The sequence below is a fragment of the Argiope bruennichi genome, chromosome 1 (assembly GCF_947563725.1).
Source record: "Argiope bruennichi chromosome 1, qqArgBrue1.1, whole genome shotgun sequence".
In the NCBI taxonomy this organism is placed as follows: domain Eukaryota; kingdom Metazoa; phylum Arthropoda; class Arachnida; order Araneae; family Araneidae; genus Argiope; species Argiope bruennichi.
This window is the reverse complement of record NC_079151.1, coordinates 20,494,595-20,510,644: the sequence shown is the minus strand read 5'-3', so window position 1 is coordinate 20,510,644 and position 16,050 is coordinate 20,494,595. Positions and strand designations below refer to the sequence as shown.

At 29.0% G+C, this 16,050-nt stretch overlaps 1 protein-coding gene across 1 annotated transcript in view; it reads right to left on the bottom strand.

The window, feature by feature from the left end:
• LOC129962820 (neuromedin-K receptor-like) overlaps nt 1–15,558 on the bottom strand; it is a 74,033-nt gene extending 58,475 nt beyond the window's left edge. The window contains exon 1 of the mRNA XM_056076821.1: nt 14,767–15,558. Coding sequence (XP_055932796.1) covers nt 14,767–15,558 — 792 coding nt within the window. The remainder of the gene's footprint in view (nt 1–14,766) is intronic.
• Between the last annotated feature and the right edge of the window lie 492 nt (nt 15,559–16,050).

The window sequence follows — 16,050 nt, the reverse complement described above, 5'->3', positions numbered from 1 at the left end:
GGAATGAGTGTATCCTACGTTACTTTAGGGACAATGACGCGCGACGCTACCTAGTGTTGAAAAAGTAAACTGACACTGGTGCGAATAAAATATGATGAGTTACTGATTTCTTTAAAATGAACTTACTGAACGCCTGCCATTAACTCAATATAATTTTTTAAAGCTCCGAATTTTTTTTATGGACTTCCTATATATCTTCTGTCGGAATACAACTTGTCTTTTTGAGAAATGCCGTTTGTTTTGAAGATTAATTTTGCAATGTAAATAAAGGGAAAACGAATGGAAAAATTCAATATTTCCGCTTCTTTCTAAGATTGATACTTTGTTTTATTTTAGCTTATCTATATTTAATCCCTGTTTTTAGAGCCGACTTCGTAATTTCAAAACATGAGCGAAAGGCAGAGAGAGATTTACCTTAACTATCAAAAAGGCTGACCATTGGATCTAAAAGTACCTTATGTTATATATAGTCATTACTTTAGAGGTAGGTACTCACTAAAGAAATGTTTTTAATATTTTAAAAAAATAATCAAATCATTAATATTTTGTTTGAGAAAAATAGAAAAACAAAGCATCTTCAAAAAGTTATAATGATGAAAATTGATTATATCTATAGAAAAATATCAAGCAAAATATTTTCCTTATTTTTTATTTTACCTCGTTGAATCATTTATATATTCTTGGAACAACGTTTTCTTATTGGAAAGATACAGATTTCTTCAAATATTTACCAAAAATGAATAAGGCTAGAATTCTACATTTTCTAAGGTATTATATTATTTTTCATGAAAAGGAAAAGAACTAGGCTTGTAAAATATCAGCTTTAAACGCCCCGAATAGTTTCTTGCTTGATATCGTTTACAATGCTGAAATTGCTTTTACTGATCCGGAAAAAAGTGCAATCTTATATCACGTATATTTCATTCATAGTCAAATGATCCGTAGTTTAGATACCACGTTTTAACTCGGAATTTCTCTGGCTTGTATTCAGCTTATATGTTTTTTTAGAAAAAAAATTGAAGGAAATTACAGTTTTAATGCGCTTTTCTCCTTTTTAAGAATAATAAAAAATATTCAAGTAGATAGAAAATGCCATCCATTTACACCGGAAGTAGGCTGCTTTGGAACCTTATTTGCATTTTTAAATTACTCTACTTTTTTTCTGGAAGTGAATTTTCGGATATTTTTATGATCTGCATGCTCAACAATACTCCATAAAATTTTGATATTCGAAGCTTTTTAAGTAGCTATTCTGATAATGAAAAGTTAATATAGATATTATTTACTTTATAAAAACATTCTGAGTTTTTATATGAAAATTTCAAGCATAAAATTTATTTGTATTATCATGCATCATGTTATTTCTTATACATCCCTCATTTAAGAAATCCTACTTCAGAAAATGTTAAATTGGTTTAAGTCTATAGTAACTGCAAAGAAAAGGCGTTATGAAATTGATTTTATTATTTTATTATTAATTCAACAAATTCACAACTCTAACTTAAACTCAAAAAATACTTTTTGTCAAACTCTGGATTCATGTATTTTCTCATATATTCTATCTTTCTGCATATTATTATTCCAAATAATTTTTCTAAAATTTTTCAAAGTTGAAACTCCTTGTAAACTGTTTCACTTTATTATTATTTCTTATATATTTGTAAATTCTACACATAGTTATTTTTTGTTTTTTTCTACTGTAAATATTTTGGTATTTCATAAAATTCTCGTAACATGCCCGTCAGACCATTCTCAATCTTGTCTTTTGAAAAAAGAATTTTAATTTCATCTCCTATCCGTTCCCTTGGAAGTGCTTTTCTTGGAAATATTAAAAAAAAGGATGCACTTTCCATTTTGCCATTTGTTCACTGTGTAGATATATGTTCTTCCATTCAGGGGAGGGGTGTGATGGAGAAGTTAAAAGATTTACTGTTCGAAACTTCTGGTCACGCTTAAAAGTGAATTTCTCTTTCTAAATATCCTGGCAAATAAAAGAGGGAAAAAACTAGATGTACTTGCGATCGACCTTAATCAAGAAGACCTACCCCGGTAGCACCCGGTGCCATATTTAATGATATTAAACAATATTCCACACTATGAAACAACATTGCGAATATTGATCAATGTCATACAATACTGTACAATATTGTGTGCTATTAGGGTACAGTTCCAGTTGAAGTTGTTGCAGCAGTGCATAGTGCAATTACTGCTGGCTCTTTGCTTAGTGCAAAAAGTGCTGCTAGCATTTTCGATTTACCAAAACCTTAATTCTCTGGTTTGAGTGCTCTGTTTTGCTGTTATTTCCTTATCGGTTTTAGCCTATCCAGATGTTTCAATCTGGAGATGAGTAACTGCGTATGGACTTCGCAAATCCTTTCCTCTTCATATATGATGAAGGTAACAGATGATCGCTGCGAATCGTATGGACGAGGTACATTTCTCTTTAACTGGATACATTGATATCAAGAACTGCGTTTATTGGGCCTCAGATGTGACACCAGTGCCTTTACACGTAGCCAAAGTGACTGCGTGGTGTGACATCGCCAGTACATTTGTTCTCTGTCCGGACTTCTTCGGAGAGGTCACTACGACAAGTGTGAAATCATGCTCCGTCATAAGCTTGGTATACCACAAAGTGGCTACTCCGACCCACCGGAAGGCACAGGGAAAAATTTGAATGAACGGACCATCTCAACAGCAACACTAGGGGGAACTGTGGCTGCTTCCTAAGGGCCATCACTCGGGCATGGTACAGCCCTTCATTAAGGAAACAAGTCTTTTCGTCGATGGGTGGAACCATACCCCCACCTTTTCGTGTAACCAAAAGATGGGAAAACCAACTATTACGTCGGAAAATTCTCATCATCAATTAAGAAGTACCCAATGGGGGACAAAATGCTAGATATAAATCAATGTTGCTGAATTACATTATACCAGAATTGCAGCAATGAAATGTCATTTGTATTATTGTATGGATGTCAGATGGGGCTCCTCAACATGTCTCCCAATGTGTCCAACCAGGAATGAAACAACACTTTGGTTATAGAGTCATCTAACTTTGCATTTTCGTGGCCACCGTTTCCCACCGACCTGTCTTCTACGATTTCTGATTCTGGGATATCTGAAATCTAAGGTGTACACGTTTAGTCCAAAGGATGTGACACAGTTGAAAGCTCCCATAAAACGTGCAACTATGCAAATTCCTCCTATTATGTTAAGTTCGTCATTGTTGTCAAGAATCTCCCGTATGCAATGCGTTGTCGTATGCTATAAGGTGGACATGTTGAAAACTTGTAATTCCAATAAAAGCTTTTTTCCCTTTCCTCTCTTATGTTGAGATTGATCTTTTACAAAGGCTTTACGCCAGCAATTTTAATCGCATGCTTATCGTCCCATTTTCATTCATGGTTTTTCAGTATACTGATCAATTTACACAAGGAAAAAGTGTGTATTGCCATTCTAAAAATTTCGAAATTCTTTCACTGTAACTTTAACTGTGAACTATACGTTGTTTAAAATCACCACAATCTTGAAGAAGGTTTATAAGTTGTTTGCATACCTTCAAATTTACATTCTGAAATTTTGGTTCCATTAGTTGAACGTATAGGCCACTTGGTATTTATATATAGAGGATGATTTTCTTCTTCTTCTTCTTCTTCTTTTCATTTTTAACCACCATGCAGTTTCCGAGCCATTGTTCAAAAAAATTTAGAGATCGTTTGTAAACATTTTATATCTTCATCTCCTGAATGATTTTGAGGATTTAACATTTCACTTTTCTAATTTCTTTTAACTATTTAGCCATTTACTAGACATCTTTGATGACCAGCTTATTCGCCCCAAATACTGGCTTTTCAGGCTGTTAAACTATTATACGGAATATATATATATATTAAAATTTCATCTCGTTGTTTAAAATGACTGAAAGCTATGACTAAAATGGAATTAATGTAGAACAAATCACTGTTCTGGCAAATTAATACATGAGATAGATTTCAGAGTAATGTATAATCACAAAATTTGAATTATTTGGGCCGATTTTTCGTCAAATGCTATTATGATAATATTTCTATTGTAATCCTAAAACGATTTATTACCATTTCTCACAGTAATCAGAGATGATACATTTTTGGCTAATTTTGTGCTTGTGCGACTTCTTGGTGAAATATCATACATTAATTTTAAATCTTACCAAAATGGGCAGGCTGCCGTTAAAGTATATAATCCAGTTATATCACAAAATTCTGAGGTTATTTCATAAAATAATTGATCATGATTCATCAGTTATTTTATAGAAAGTTTAGTTATTTCATGAATCAACTTATTGTATATAGTATGAAAAGATTTAATTTATGATTTAACAATAATCATAGTGATTTCCTGTTGTGAAAAATGATAAGCCTAATTTCGTGCTGGTATTAAACTTATTGTTTGACGTCAGAATCCTTTTCCGATCATTTCAAATAAGATTTTGCAGCTCCATTAATTAGCTAAGCAAACCGTTGAATTAAATACTGCTGTTGAAGTGTTCAAGGAATTAGTCTAGTTTAATTTGAAAGGTCTTTGTGATAGTTCTAGCTTCAGTTGCTTTATCTGAAATTATCCATCGTCAAGCAAATAGGTGAAACATTTGAAAGATTGTTCCTTTACATTTGACTGTTGCCATACGACAATAAGTAATACCACGTTCGTTAGTGTATTATATAGATAATTAAGCAAAATAATTTTAATTTAAATCTGAAAATGAAAATATAAACATTTTGATATTTTATAAAAAAGCACACCTCCCCCACTTTTATAAGACTTTTTAATTAAAATTTCACAGAAGAGATATATATGAACTTCTTGACATGAGAATAATGTAGTATCGGAAAACTGTAATTATGAGAAACTTAGGCTATTATTTTAATGGAGAAAAAGACGGTTTCACTAAAATGGAATGCACTTCAGTGCTATTTTAAACACGCAAAAAAGAAATTAATAAGCTGTTGATATTTAGAATATTAAGAAAAAAATACCATCATCTTTATTTGTCACGCAAACAAATCTAAATTATTTTTTCCAATAATTTTTTTAAGAATCCGGATGATGGCTATTTTCGCGTTCTAATCATTTAAATTCCTTAGAAAATAATAAATTTAAGAAAAATGGTTTAATGTAGAAATTTTTCATTGATTTAATTTTTTAATCATAAAATCTGGGAATTTTTTCTTCTTCTTCTTCTTTTTTTTAATCATAAAATCTGGGAATTTTTTCTTCTTCTTCTTCTTCTTCTTTTTTTTAATCAAAATGAATCTATGTAGCGTCATTTTTATGATATCAAAATTCTAATGATTTAATTTATAAACCTGTAATTACATGGTGTAAATATAAAATTTTATCACCCAGAGCATTCAAGTATATGAAATTACACAAAAATTTTGCCATCAGGGAGCGAGTTTCTTCTTCTTCTTCTTCTTTTTTTTTTTTTTTTTCGCTTTGGCAAATTTACTACATGGTAACGCCATTTATATAATTTCAAAATTTCACTGATTTAATTTATAAATATGTAATTAAGTGATGAAAATATTAAGTTTGATCAGCCAAAGCATACAAGTATAAGAAATTTCACAAACGAAGCGTCAGGGGAGTGTGTGGAAAATTTATTACAAATCCCCTCCATCTAAATGTGCTAAATAAGAATTTATATAAAATTCTTGTGGTATAAATAAGTATTACTTCAGATGTACATTATTTATTTAATATTAATAACTAGATTTAAAAATGTTTCATTAAAAATATTGCAAAATTCTACCAAGGATTAATAGTTTTTCGAAAGTATTTGTTGTATATGAAAAAATTGCAGAGCTATTATATTTACTTCATTATGTTTATTTTTTCATGATGCGAAAATAATTATAATATTTAATTAAATAGCCAATTCATAAATATAAAATTACAGAAGATTAACCTGCAATAGAAATTATTAATCATCCTTATTAGTAGTAGCAGCTGATAATATTAAATAAACAAATTGAAATCTTTCGGCATATTATATGCCTTTGGCGACCAGCCCATTCGCCGATCTTAATGCTCGTTAAAATTTAAAGTTACATACAAATATTGTATGTGTCTTTTACTCCTTCTTCATCAAAATATTTTAAGCTTCACATTTTGATAGTCATATAATTTACTCATACTATTAAAACGGCCTTAGGCCATAATGTACTATGTATATCTGTAATTTTCTGTAAATGCCCGGAAAATTTCAATTTTAAATTAAAGTGGAAATGTTTAAACTGCAATCAATATAAAAAAAACATTTTTACTGAAACTACGTATTCTTTAAATATGAGCACTGAAAACAGAATCGTGCAGCATTTAAGTCTTACGTGCACTACAGAATAATTTTCATACTTTATGTAGTATCTTAAGAATTATTCTACAAACATTTCTCAGATTCGTCATAAAATTCAGTTTTTAGTTTTACTTTCAAAAGGATTTAAATGACGTTAAATATATTTTTTATTTTGTTTTTGTCTATAAATATACTTAAAAAAATTATGAAATCTAAATTTTAAACAGTTTTTTTTTTGTCCTAAGGGATTAAATTCTGCCAAATATTCTTGCAACTTTTAAATAAGTAAATGAATGTTACTTTTTACTATCAAATATGATCGATTTATGAAGTTTTGAATAGAATAGTTTAGAACAATCATCATTTTCATAATCTTAGGCCAATCAAACTTGAGAAATACTGGGCGCTGATTGGGTATCTTTGAGACAATTGATGAAGTGGTATAAAATTGTCAGTTTTTATTGAATGGTGATATTTAATTATTCATAAATAATGCATTTTTAGAGACTAATTTATTTATTGGAGTGCATCTCTTTTTATTTAAAATATTACTGTTTCAAAAATATTTTGTTAAATATGATCAACAGGGTTGAGGATCTATGTAAAACTTTGAAATTAGAAGTTCATCGAAGCCTTTGTTGATTCAAGTTACATAAAATATGATTCTTTATTTCATTTAGTCCATTTTCTTATCAGATATATACGCCAATTAATAAAGTTCTAGAAATTAGTGGTTCGGCCCTGATTAGAGCGGATATCCAGTGTACATTAAACAATGTATGCGTTAAATAAGACTGAATTATTGAATTAATTATATTATTTTAAAACGTCACAGAAAAGGTTTTTACACTTTTATTATTTTATAGAGGGCATCACATTTATTTTATTACACACAGACACATGCTGTAAATTATAATTTCCTTGGTTCAGTTTGTTGTAAGCGTTAATTTAATCTTTCATTTTTAATTTTGGTCAACACGATGGCAATGCGCTGATAAAAGCTGATCGTTTGCTGATAAAAGTTTTCCCATGAAGGCGTAACGTGAATAAAATAGTTTAGAACAATAAACATTTTCTTAACCTAAACCAATTAGACTTGAGACATCATGGGAGCTTATTGGGATATTATCTTTGAGATAGTTCATGAAACAGTCTAATATTACCCTTTTTTTATTGATTAGAGATATTTAAATATTCATAAATCAGTCAGCTTTGGAGATTTATTTAGTTGATTGGAGTGCAACTCCTTTTATTTAAAATATTGGTGTCTCAAGAATATTTTGTTAAATATGATTCACAGAGCAGAGGATCTAGATAAAAGTTAAACATTCGTCATTTATTACAGAATTTATACAAATTACATATAATTTGATTATTTGCTTCATTTAGACCACTTTACTATATGTATTTCTATTATTAAAGGTTTACAAATTAGCCGTTGAGCCGTGAATTGAAAGGATATATATAAAACCATGATTACCTGAAATAAAACTGATTTATTAAATTAATAATATAGATACAGTGAAAGATCATAGAAACCTTTTTTTTGCATTTACTTTTTTATAAAATATCCTATTTCAAATTTAATTTTCATTTCATACTTACACCTGCTGAAAATTCAACTTTGTATATTTAATTTGCAATAACAGTTGATTTATTTTTTAATTTGAGCTTTTGTCAATATGTTTTCAACACGTTGATAAAAGCTAATAATTATATAATTTTTTCTCGTGCACGCATAACATGCTTATACAAATTAAACTTTATTTATGTTTTGTACAAAATAAGTAGTTGAAAAATATAATTAAATTATTTTTTTTAAAAATACATTAAAAATATAAGTTTTATTTGTTGGCTAAAACATTAGTATCATTAAAAAGATAATTTTTTTATCTTCAATATGATGTAAAAATAAATTTTGAGCTGAAATATTTTTGGAAGTTATAGCGGAAAAACGTTAATATTTCGTTTAAATTTTAATTAAAATTCTAATTGAAAATTCGAAAAAATCACTCCGAGTGCACATTTCCGACCTCCAAGGTTTATATGGACCAAATTTGGTAGCCGTAGGTCGAACGGTCTGGCCTGTAGAGCGGCAACACACACAGACATACACACTTTGAGCTCCGAGCTCCATTATAAGTATAGATTAAATTATTTTCCATTCTTAAGACTGTTACATTTTCAGATTCTTGCAATCTACATCTGCGTAAGTGTCATTTCCTAATAATTTAGATTTATATATTTCAATTGTTTTAATAAGCATTCTTAACAGTTTTGAAACAGTTTCTTCAAAAGCATTAAAGGATCGATATTTTTGTAAGTTACTTGAAATATTTAAGTTTCTTTGATACTTAAAAATATGAATTTAATTTTTAATGAGTATAGTTAGATTAAAAGTAAATAAGATAAATATTCAAGTTTAAACAATTACTTGATATATTTTAAGTGGAATGATGATTAAAAAGACGAATTTGAAAACCCATTTTTATTTTATTTCTTATTCAAAATATTCGTTCGTTTTATTTAAGAAATAATGTATTTTCCAATTATGAAAATGGAATTTTACTTCATTTTGATTCACTATTTCATTTCATCTTCATCATTTAAGCTGTTTTACAAGGATTATTACACTTTGAAAAGGGAATATGCATTTCAAAATTAAGTGTGCATTCAAAAGATCTTATATTTCTGAGATTATTTGATTTATGTTTATAAAAGTATCAATTATCCCATTGAAATTAAGAAGACGAAAAATCTCATTTCTTTTAAGATTAAATTAACTAAATGGATATTTGATATTCACTTTTTCTTTAAGATACTTTTTTATATATTCAGGAGAGTCAAAAATTGTGATATGCCGATTAAAAAAAAGAAATTATTTTTAAAAGAAAATGCAAATTAAATATTTTATTAAAACAAGTGTCAATTTCTTTGAGAAATTTTTTGCATTAACAGCACATTAATATAAGATCCTTAAAATGTTAGAGTAGATAACGGAATCATTCTATTTTAAGAACTTAATTAACTTATATTTTTCCCAAAAAAAAAACGGATCTCTTAAGCGAAATCAAAAACTCATTAGTTTATTCAGGGGTAGGGGAGTGGAATTATTCACTTATATTTTTTTCACGTAATCTAAATGATCTTTCCATGAGTGATAATGCATATTAATTCGTCTTTAAGTGCCGCACTTGGCATCTGCTGAATTAATTATAAACATTATAAATTATTAAGCAATCTTTATTCTTTAATTTGAGAAAGAAAACTATTTCAGGATATCATAAATTTTTTTCTTTAACCAAGAGTTCTTAAGAAGTATTATAAGTAAATATTCAATTAGGATTTTTGATTGGTTTGGAGGAAGTTTGATTCATTGTATGTGGTTTTCATTTCAAATAAAAGCTAATTATTTAAGAAAGATGTGAAAATAATAAGTATTAAGTATTAAAAACAGTAAAGCTTATTAACAGATATTGGGAAAAATACCTAAGCATAAATCATTTGAAGATATACCGACAAAGATCTTTAGTCGCTTTTCATGATTGTTATACGTACAAATAATATTCATTTAAAAATTTGTTTGGCACATTGAATACTATGATACTACTTTGAAGGCGTAAATTAAACCTAAATAAAACTATCTGGTTTTTAATGAATGCACAGATTTTCCAAAAGTGCCGTAAAGTAGAACATCTTTGACAGTTTGTGAAAAAAATGATATTTCTGCTCTGCTAAATTTTTGATCCAAATAATAAAAGTATCAACGAGTTAATTTTGCAGAGAAGACACGTGATTATATCGTTTTTGCCATTCCTCTTACTTCTCAAGTCTAAAACAACTAATAGTGTTTTTTTGTTCACATCGTTGAATAAATATGTTTTCCAATGAAAGTAAATGATTCGAACTGCAATATTACATGTATTCAACATTATTCAAATATTAATAAAATTTATTCACATATTAACAAAAATTACTTATTCGGTTTAAATCAGTTTGAAAATACATCTCATAAGTACATTAATTTTTTATGTTACATTTCGATTTAATAATATAACTTGGCAAAATTTCACCAAAAATTTTGGGTGAACTTTTTTTTTTCTGAAATTCTTGGTAATTTAATCTAGTAACCTCGCAATTTTGAACCACAGTCAGATGACGAGGATGACACTTTAACTGTTACCCCCTCTCCTAACTTCTGCACCACACTAGCCGGAGGATGTTTGTCCCTGGCGAATTTAACATGCATCACACCCTCTTACACGATGGGTCTTCGGTGGAATCGGTTCTCTAAAATGAGACCTCACCTAATCCCGAAACAGAGACGTTACTACCAGGCCATAGCAGCCACTAAAATTATGATGATATTCGATTGAAATTTGTTGTCTAAATTTTGATCAATACGAAAATGACTGGAGAAAGAGCATCTGAAAGTTATACCTCTGGAAGAATTATTGAGAATAAAAGTGAAGTGTTTCTATTCGATGACGCCAGATTTTATTGAGGAGTGATGATTTATTTATGCAGGTTGGTAAATGAATCTTAATTTTCTTCATGGAAAATTTCTTTGGAGAAATAGATTCCGCAATTTTAGAATTCATGGGGATAGACCAACCCTCCCAAATACATCCACAGCAAATTAAACAGGGGATGGGGGGAGACTGTAAATAAAAAAAAACAATCAGATGATTGACTATAACAGCAGAAATGAATCTGGCAGCGGTTTTTCTTTACATGACACATCTAATAAACATGATAAACTATTCCTCCAGAAGGATTACATAATTCAGGAGATTGATGGCATGGTTTTTCAAAACTAAAGCTTGGAATGTTTGTTGTGGTATTTTTCTCGGAAAAAATGAGTGTCAAGCATTTTGCTGACATATTCAATCAATTGTACGGAAACGGAATAATTTCAAATGTCATATTTTCGTACGAATGACGGAATAAAAGTATTTTGCTCCCAAAATATGTATGATGAATATTTATTAAATGTACAAAATATTTTGTGCATAACTGATCATCCTTATATTGAAAATAGTGAGAAATTTGCCTTTTCTGTTGGAATTGTTATAATCTTTTTTTTTTAAGATTTCGAGCTTTTCGAATATTAAGCACTATATATTTTTTATATTTTGAATATTTTTGCGTATTTTTTAGAACAAGAAATTCTTCTTACTGTTTTTTTTTGTTCTGTTTTCTCGAATTCCGATAGTACTGTCCCTTTTCCAGTGTAATTTTGCTAAAATTTCTTTGAATTTTCTTAATATATAAATATTTACTAAAATGTTGAAGTTTTTACAAAATACAAGATTAGCGATCGAAATTAATGTTTTCTAATCGTTCTGAAGTATTCTTGTTCATTTCTAGTTTACAAAGCAATATAGAGAAGAGAAGCATATGAAAACAAGCATAAGTTGTTCTAATTTACTGTATTCAAAAGTTTCAATCAAAGTGGAAAAGATTTTTCTCTTGCATCTCATAGACAACATAATGGTATAATATATGAGGTCCCCGAATTGTCTAATTACGCGAAGAACGTTAATTATTAATCCGAAAGTTTGTATTCTAAATTATGATGCATATAACGATTGCACAACGTGGAATCTTCCCTGACTATGCACATCTGTGGGATACAATGAGAAGAAAAGCGCGCCTGAAAGTGAATATGCAAATTCAAGGAAAGCCTATTAAGCTAAAAAATATGTTTGTTGAGAATGAGTGACGCGTTAATTGCTAAAATTTATTGTGTACTGTAAGTAATCGTTGTGGTTCTGAAATGAGCAAATATTCGATTGAGCATCGTGTTTTCATGATGCTTGATTTATCATGAATTGCAATTAACAGAACTTCGATTCCAGATTTCACCGTGTCATTTGATCGAACGGCAAGCGTTTCGAAAATCTGTTGTATTAGAAGTTCTCTAAAAACATTGAGTTTCACAATACAAGTTTCAAACCTTAATTAGATTATGACGCTATATTCTGGAACGCCACATGTTATACATCAAAATACTCGACTTGTTGTGTTCTATCCAAATCTAAAAATATTAGACACTGTATACTCTGTGTTGTGGGACACCCTGTAATTATAAAAGATTTAATTACGTTAATACTAATCGTTTCATTAATCCATTTTTCATGGAAAGCAGCAGTTTTAAAACTGCTGCGTTTGCAATTATATTGAAGCCAAAGTCACAGTATTTGGGGAATTTGGTTTGTTTTCTTGTCTCAGAAAACAGATCAAACAGGTATCCGGTCACTCGAAGCCAGGTAAAGGAGCTTGTATTTAAACTAGATTGTTTAGAAGTTCACAACTAAGTTATATTTTGAAATTATCAAGTTTTTGTTATCAATAAATAACATTTATTAATTAACATTTTCAATTTAATCTTGCATATGCTTTGTATTTGTACTTTTTGTAAAACATTGTAATTCTTAAATTCATTAAAAAAATAGTGCTAAATTTTTTAAAAAGAAATTTTAAAAGTGATAATTATCTGAAATTATTCTTTTGCGTTTTATTTATTATGCTTTTTATGCAATGTTTTTTATGGTATTCTTTGTATTTCATTAAGGAAAAAGCATTTCTGGGTCTGTAAGGAAAAATGCTAGTCATCAAGAAAAAGAAAAAAAAATCTAATGATGAATTTCTTTGTTGGTTAAATTGATGTCACATTTCCCCTTTAAACAGAACTTCTGTCATTTGCATCCCACAAAAAATACTTTTACTTCCAACGGAACTTATTTTTTACGAAGATATTAAAAAGAAAATTAGAAATAGCTAAATTCATTTTTAATCTGAAATCGTTTTTTAACCGAAAACGGCTTTTGAAGTGTTTGGCAAATAACTTCACAAACTACAACTAATATCTCGAAAAAAAAACTACGTACAGTTAATATTTAAAACTAAAAACAAAAAATTCTAAAAAACGGAAATATCACGGATAATTGTAAAATAAAAATAACTAAATCTGTTGTATTTTATTTAGGTTCAAATTTAAGAATACACACAGAATATGCATGTATTTGAAATATTTTTTTAAATGGATTTCATTTGGAAGTAATAAATTTAGAAATATTTTTAAATAAATTTATAACTAAAAAATGAAGCAATTCTGTTAATAATGGGGAAAGCACAAAAAGAAGTTTCCAGAAATACAAATTAGAAATGTTCAATCGATGTTTTTCTCCTTGATGAAAATTCTTGAATCATTTATCTCCGTTGCAAATAATTAATTCTTTCAATAATTTATTAAATTTTCGAAACAAATGGGGAACAATTTTGATAAACCATTATTTCTTGTTTAAGGATGAAATATTTAATTTCGAAACTGACGAAAAGTAAAACTTTTTTTTTTAGCAGAGCCATGCTAAAAATAGTAGATCTCGTATTTACGAAACAATTTCTCAAGCAAAAAAGTCATAAAAAATTTAAAGAAATCATTTCATTATTGTCTTTCTATTTTTAATCTATTTTATTCCTTAAATAAGGAATAAAATTTAGTTTTAAATTATAAAATATTAATCAATGTTATATATTATTATATATATTATAAAATATTGTTCGATGTTGTATACATCGAACAATATTAAAATAGTGCCCGATGTTATATCATATATTCTGTGTTAGGCAATAATAAGCAATACGTTCTGTAATATACAATATTTCTTTGTTACTGGTGAAGAATGCTTGATTTTTTAAAAGTTCATTTTGTAAATTCTCCATCATTATTTTGAAAATTGCCAAAATTACGCCTGAGTGTTAACCATAAAATCCTCATAGAAATACACACAAATGTTTGGAAGAATTGGAAGATAAGTAGTAGATTAAAACTTGATAGTAAATTATATCAATGCTTGAAAGTAACAGAAGGAAAATAAATTTGTAAATTATCTTTCCTGATAGTATACTATTTGGACATCCACCATCATAACCATTTTATCGCATATAGTACAAAAATGAAATAATGTAACTGTAAAATATGTTTACTTATATCAAAAATTTTATTTTCACAATCATATGAATGCAATTAACATTATTATAACTACACTTTAAGAATCATAAGAAATAATATTAGTATTTCTCCTCTTATTTATTGTTAAGTATAATAATTTTCAATAAAATTTACTGTCAAGTATAATTTTTAATTTTTTCTTATTTATTATTAGGTATAATAATTTTCAATTCCCTCTTATTTATAGTTAGGTATAGTAATTTTGAATTCTCAGTCAAAGGAAATAGTTAAATATGATTATTTTTACGTATATTTGCAGATTATTCTACCGAACAAAACAGAACGCCGTCTCATTCCCTGTATCTGGTCACACAGGTCATTCTGGTCACTGAACGGTTTGGTGGGCATGTTACGAGGATTTTATTTAAATAGATTATCCCACAGAAAGAAAAATACAAAAATAACTACGAACCTTTTTCTTGTTCTTCATAATATTAGCATCTCTCTCACATTGAGTATTTCCTGGTGTCCCACTGTATTTCAGTTTGATGGCGATAGTTATGTACACAGCCGAAATGAGACACAGAGGTACAAAGTACTGCAGTGTCACCAGAACATGATTGTAGACTTTCCATATGACAGGAGATATGTGGACGTTCATACAGAATGGCTTAGTTGTGTCGTTGCCCATTTGAGCATCTGGCACCATAGTCACTCTCAGAGCAATCGCATAGGGTACACCCGCTAAAGCGCTGAATACCCATATGGCCATGATTGCCACTTTGGCGCTTAGTTTACTGGTTTTTGCCTTTAGTGGGTATACAACAGCACGATATCTGTCAAGTGCTATCGCAGTCAAAGTTATGATGCTGACATTCACTGAGAGTGCTTGGACGAATGGGCAAAAGGCACACATAAAAGGAGGTAAAAGCCATCGTTGCAGCAGTGCAGCTTGGAACTGAAATGGCACAGCAAACATGGCGATGATGATGTCAGCTACTGCCAAGTTCGCGATGAAGCAGTTGGTGACAGTCCTCATCCTCCTGCTGGTGGCAACGATGATAAGAACACAAAAATTTCCAATGATGGCAACCAGAGAAATGGCTCCATAGAAGAATGACAACAATGCAATAATGCTCGGTGGCACATCATACAACAGGTCACTGTTGCCTGAATCGGAGTCATTCGAAACAGCCAAGCTCATTGAAATGTTCTGCATTGAGTTATTAGCTGAGTCAATGTTTTCCAAATTTTGATGATGCATGATGATGATCAGAATTTCAATAGAATAAATGTCCGAAATGAATGGCTTTTACCATGAATCTTCTATACAAGTGAATGTAATTAACAAGTGTCCTGAAAAGAAAATAAGTGTAATATTAAATTCAATATTTATACAATAAAAAATTCAAATTATTGATTTACTTGAATTTTGAATAACAATATTCATATAACGTATTCAAGTCGCGCAGGTAGAATTTCAGTTAGGTAGAATATTTTTAAAATAAATTTCCATATATTAGTAAAGGATACATAAAAATGTTTGCAATATTATTGAGAAAGCCAACTAAGGATAGTTAGAAAATTATCTACTAACTATTCAACTATTTAAAAATTAATCATTTGTTAACCATCAGAAAGATATAAATTCATTGAATTTCATATAAGTAATTTACGGGTTAAAATTGATACGGTAGTTTCATAATTATATAACTTTCTTTTAGCAAAAGAAATGCAAATTATAAGCTTCTCAGTG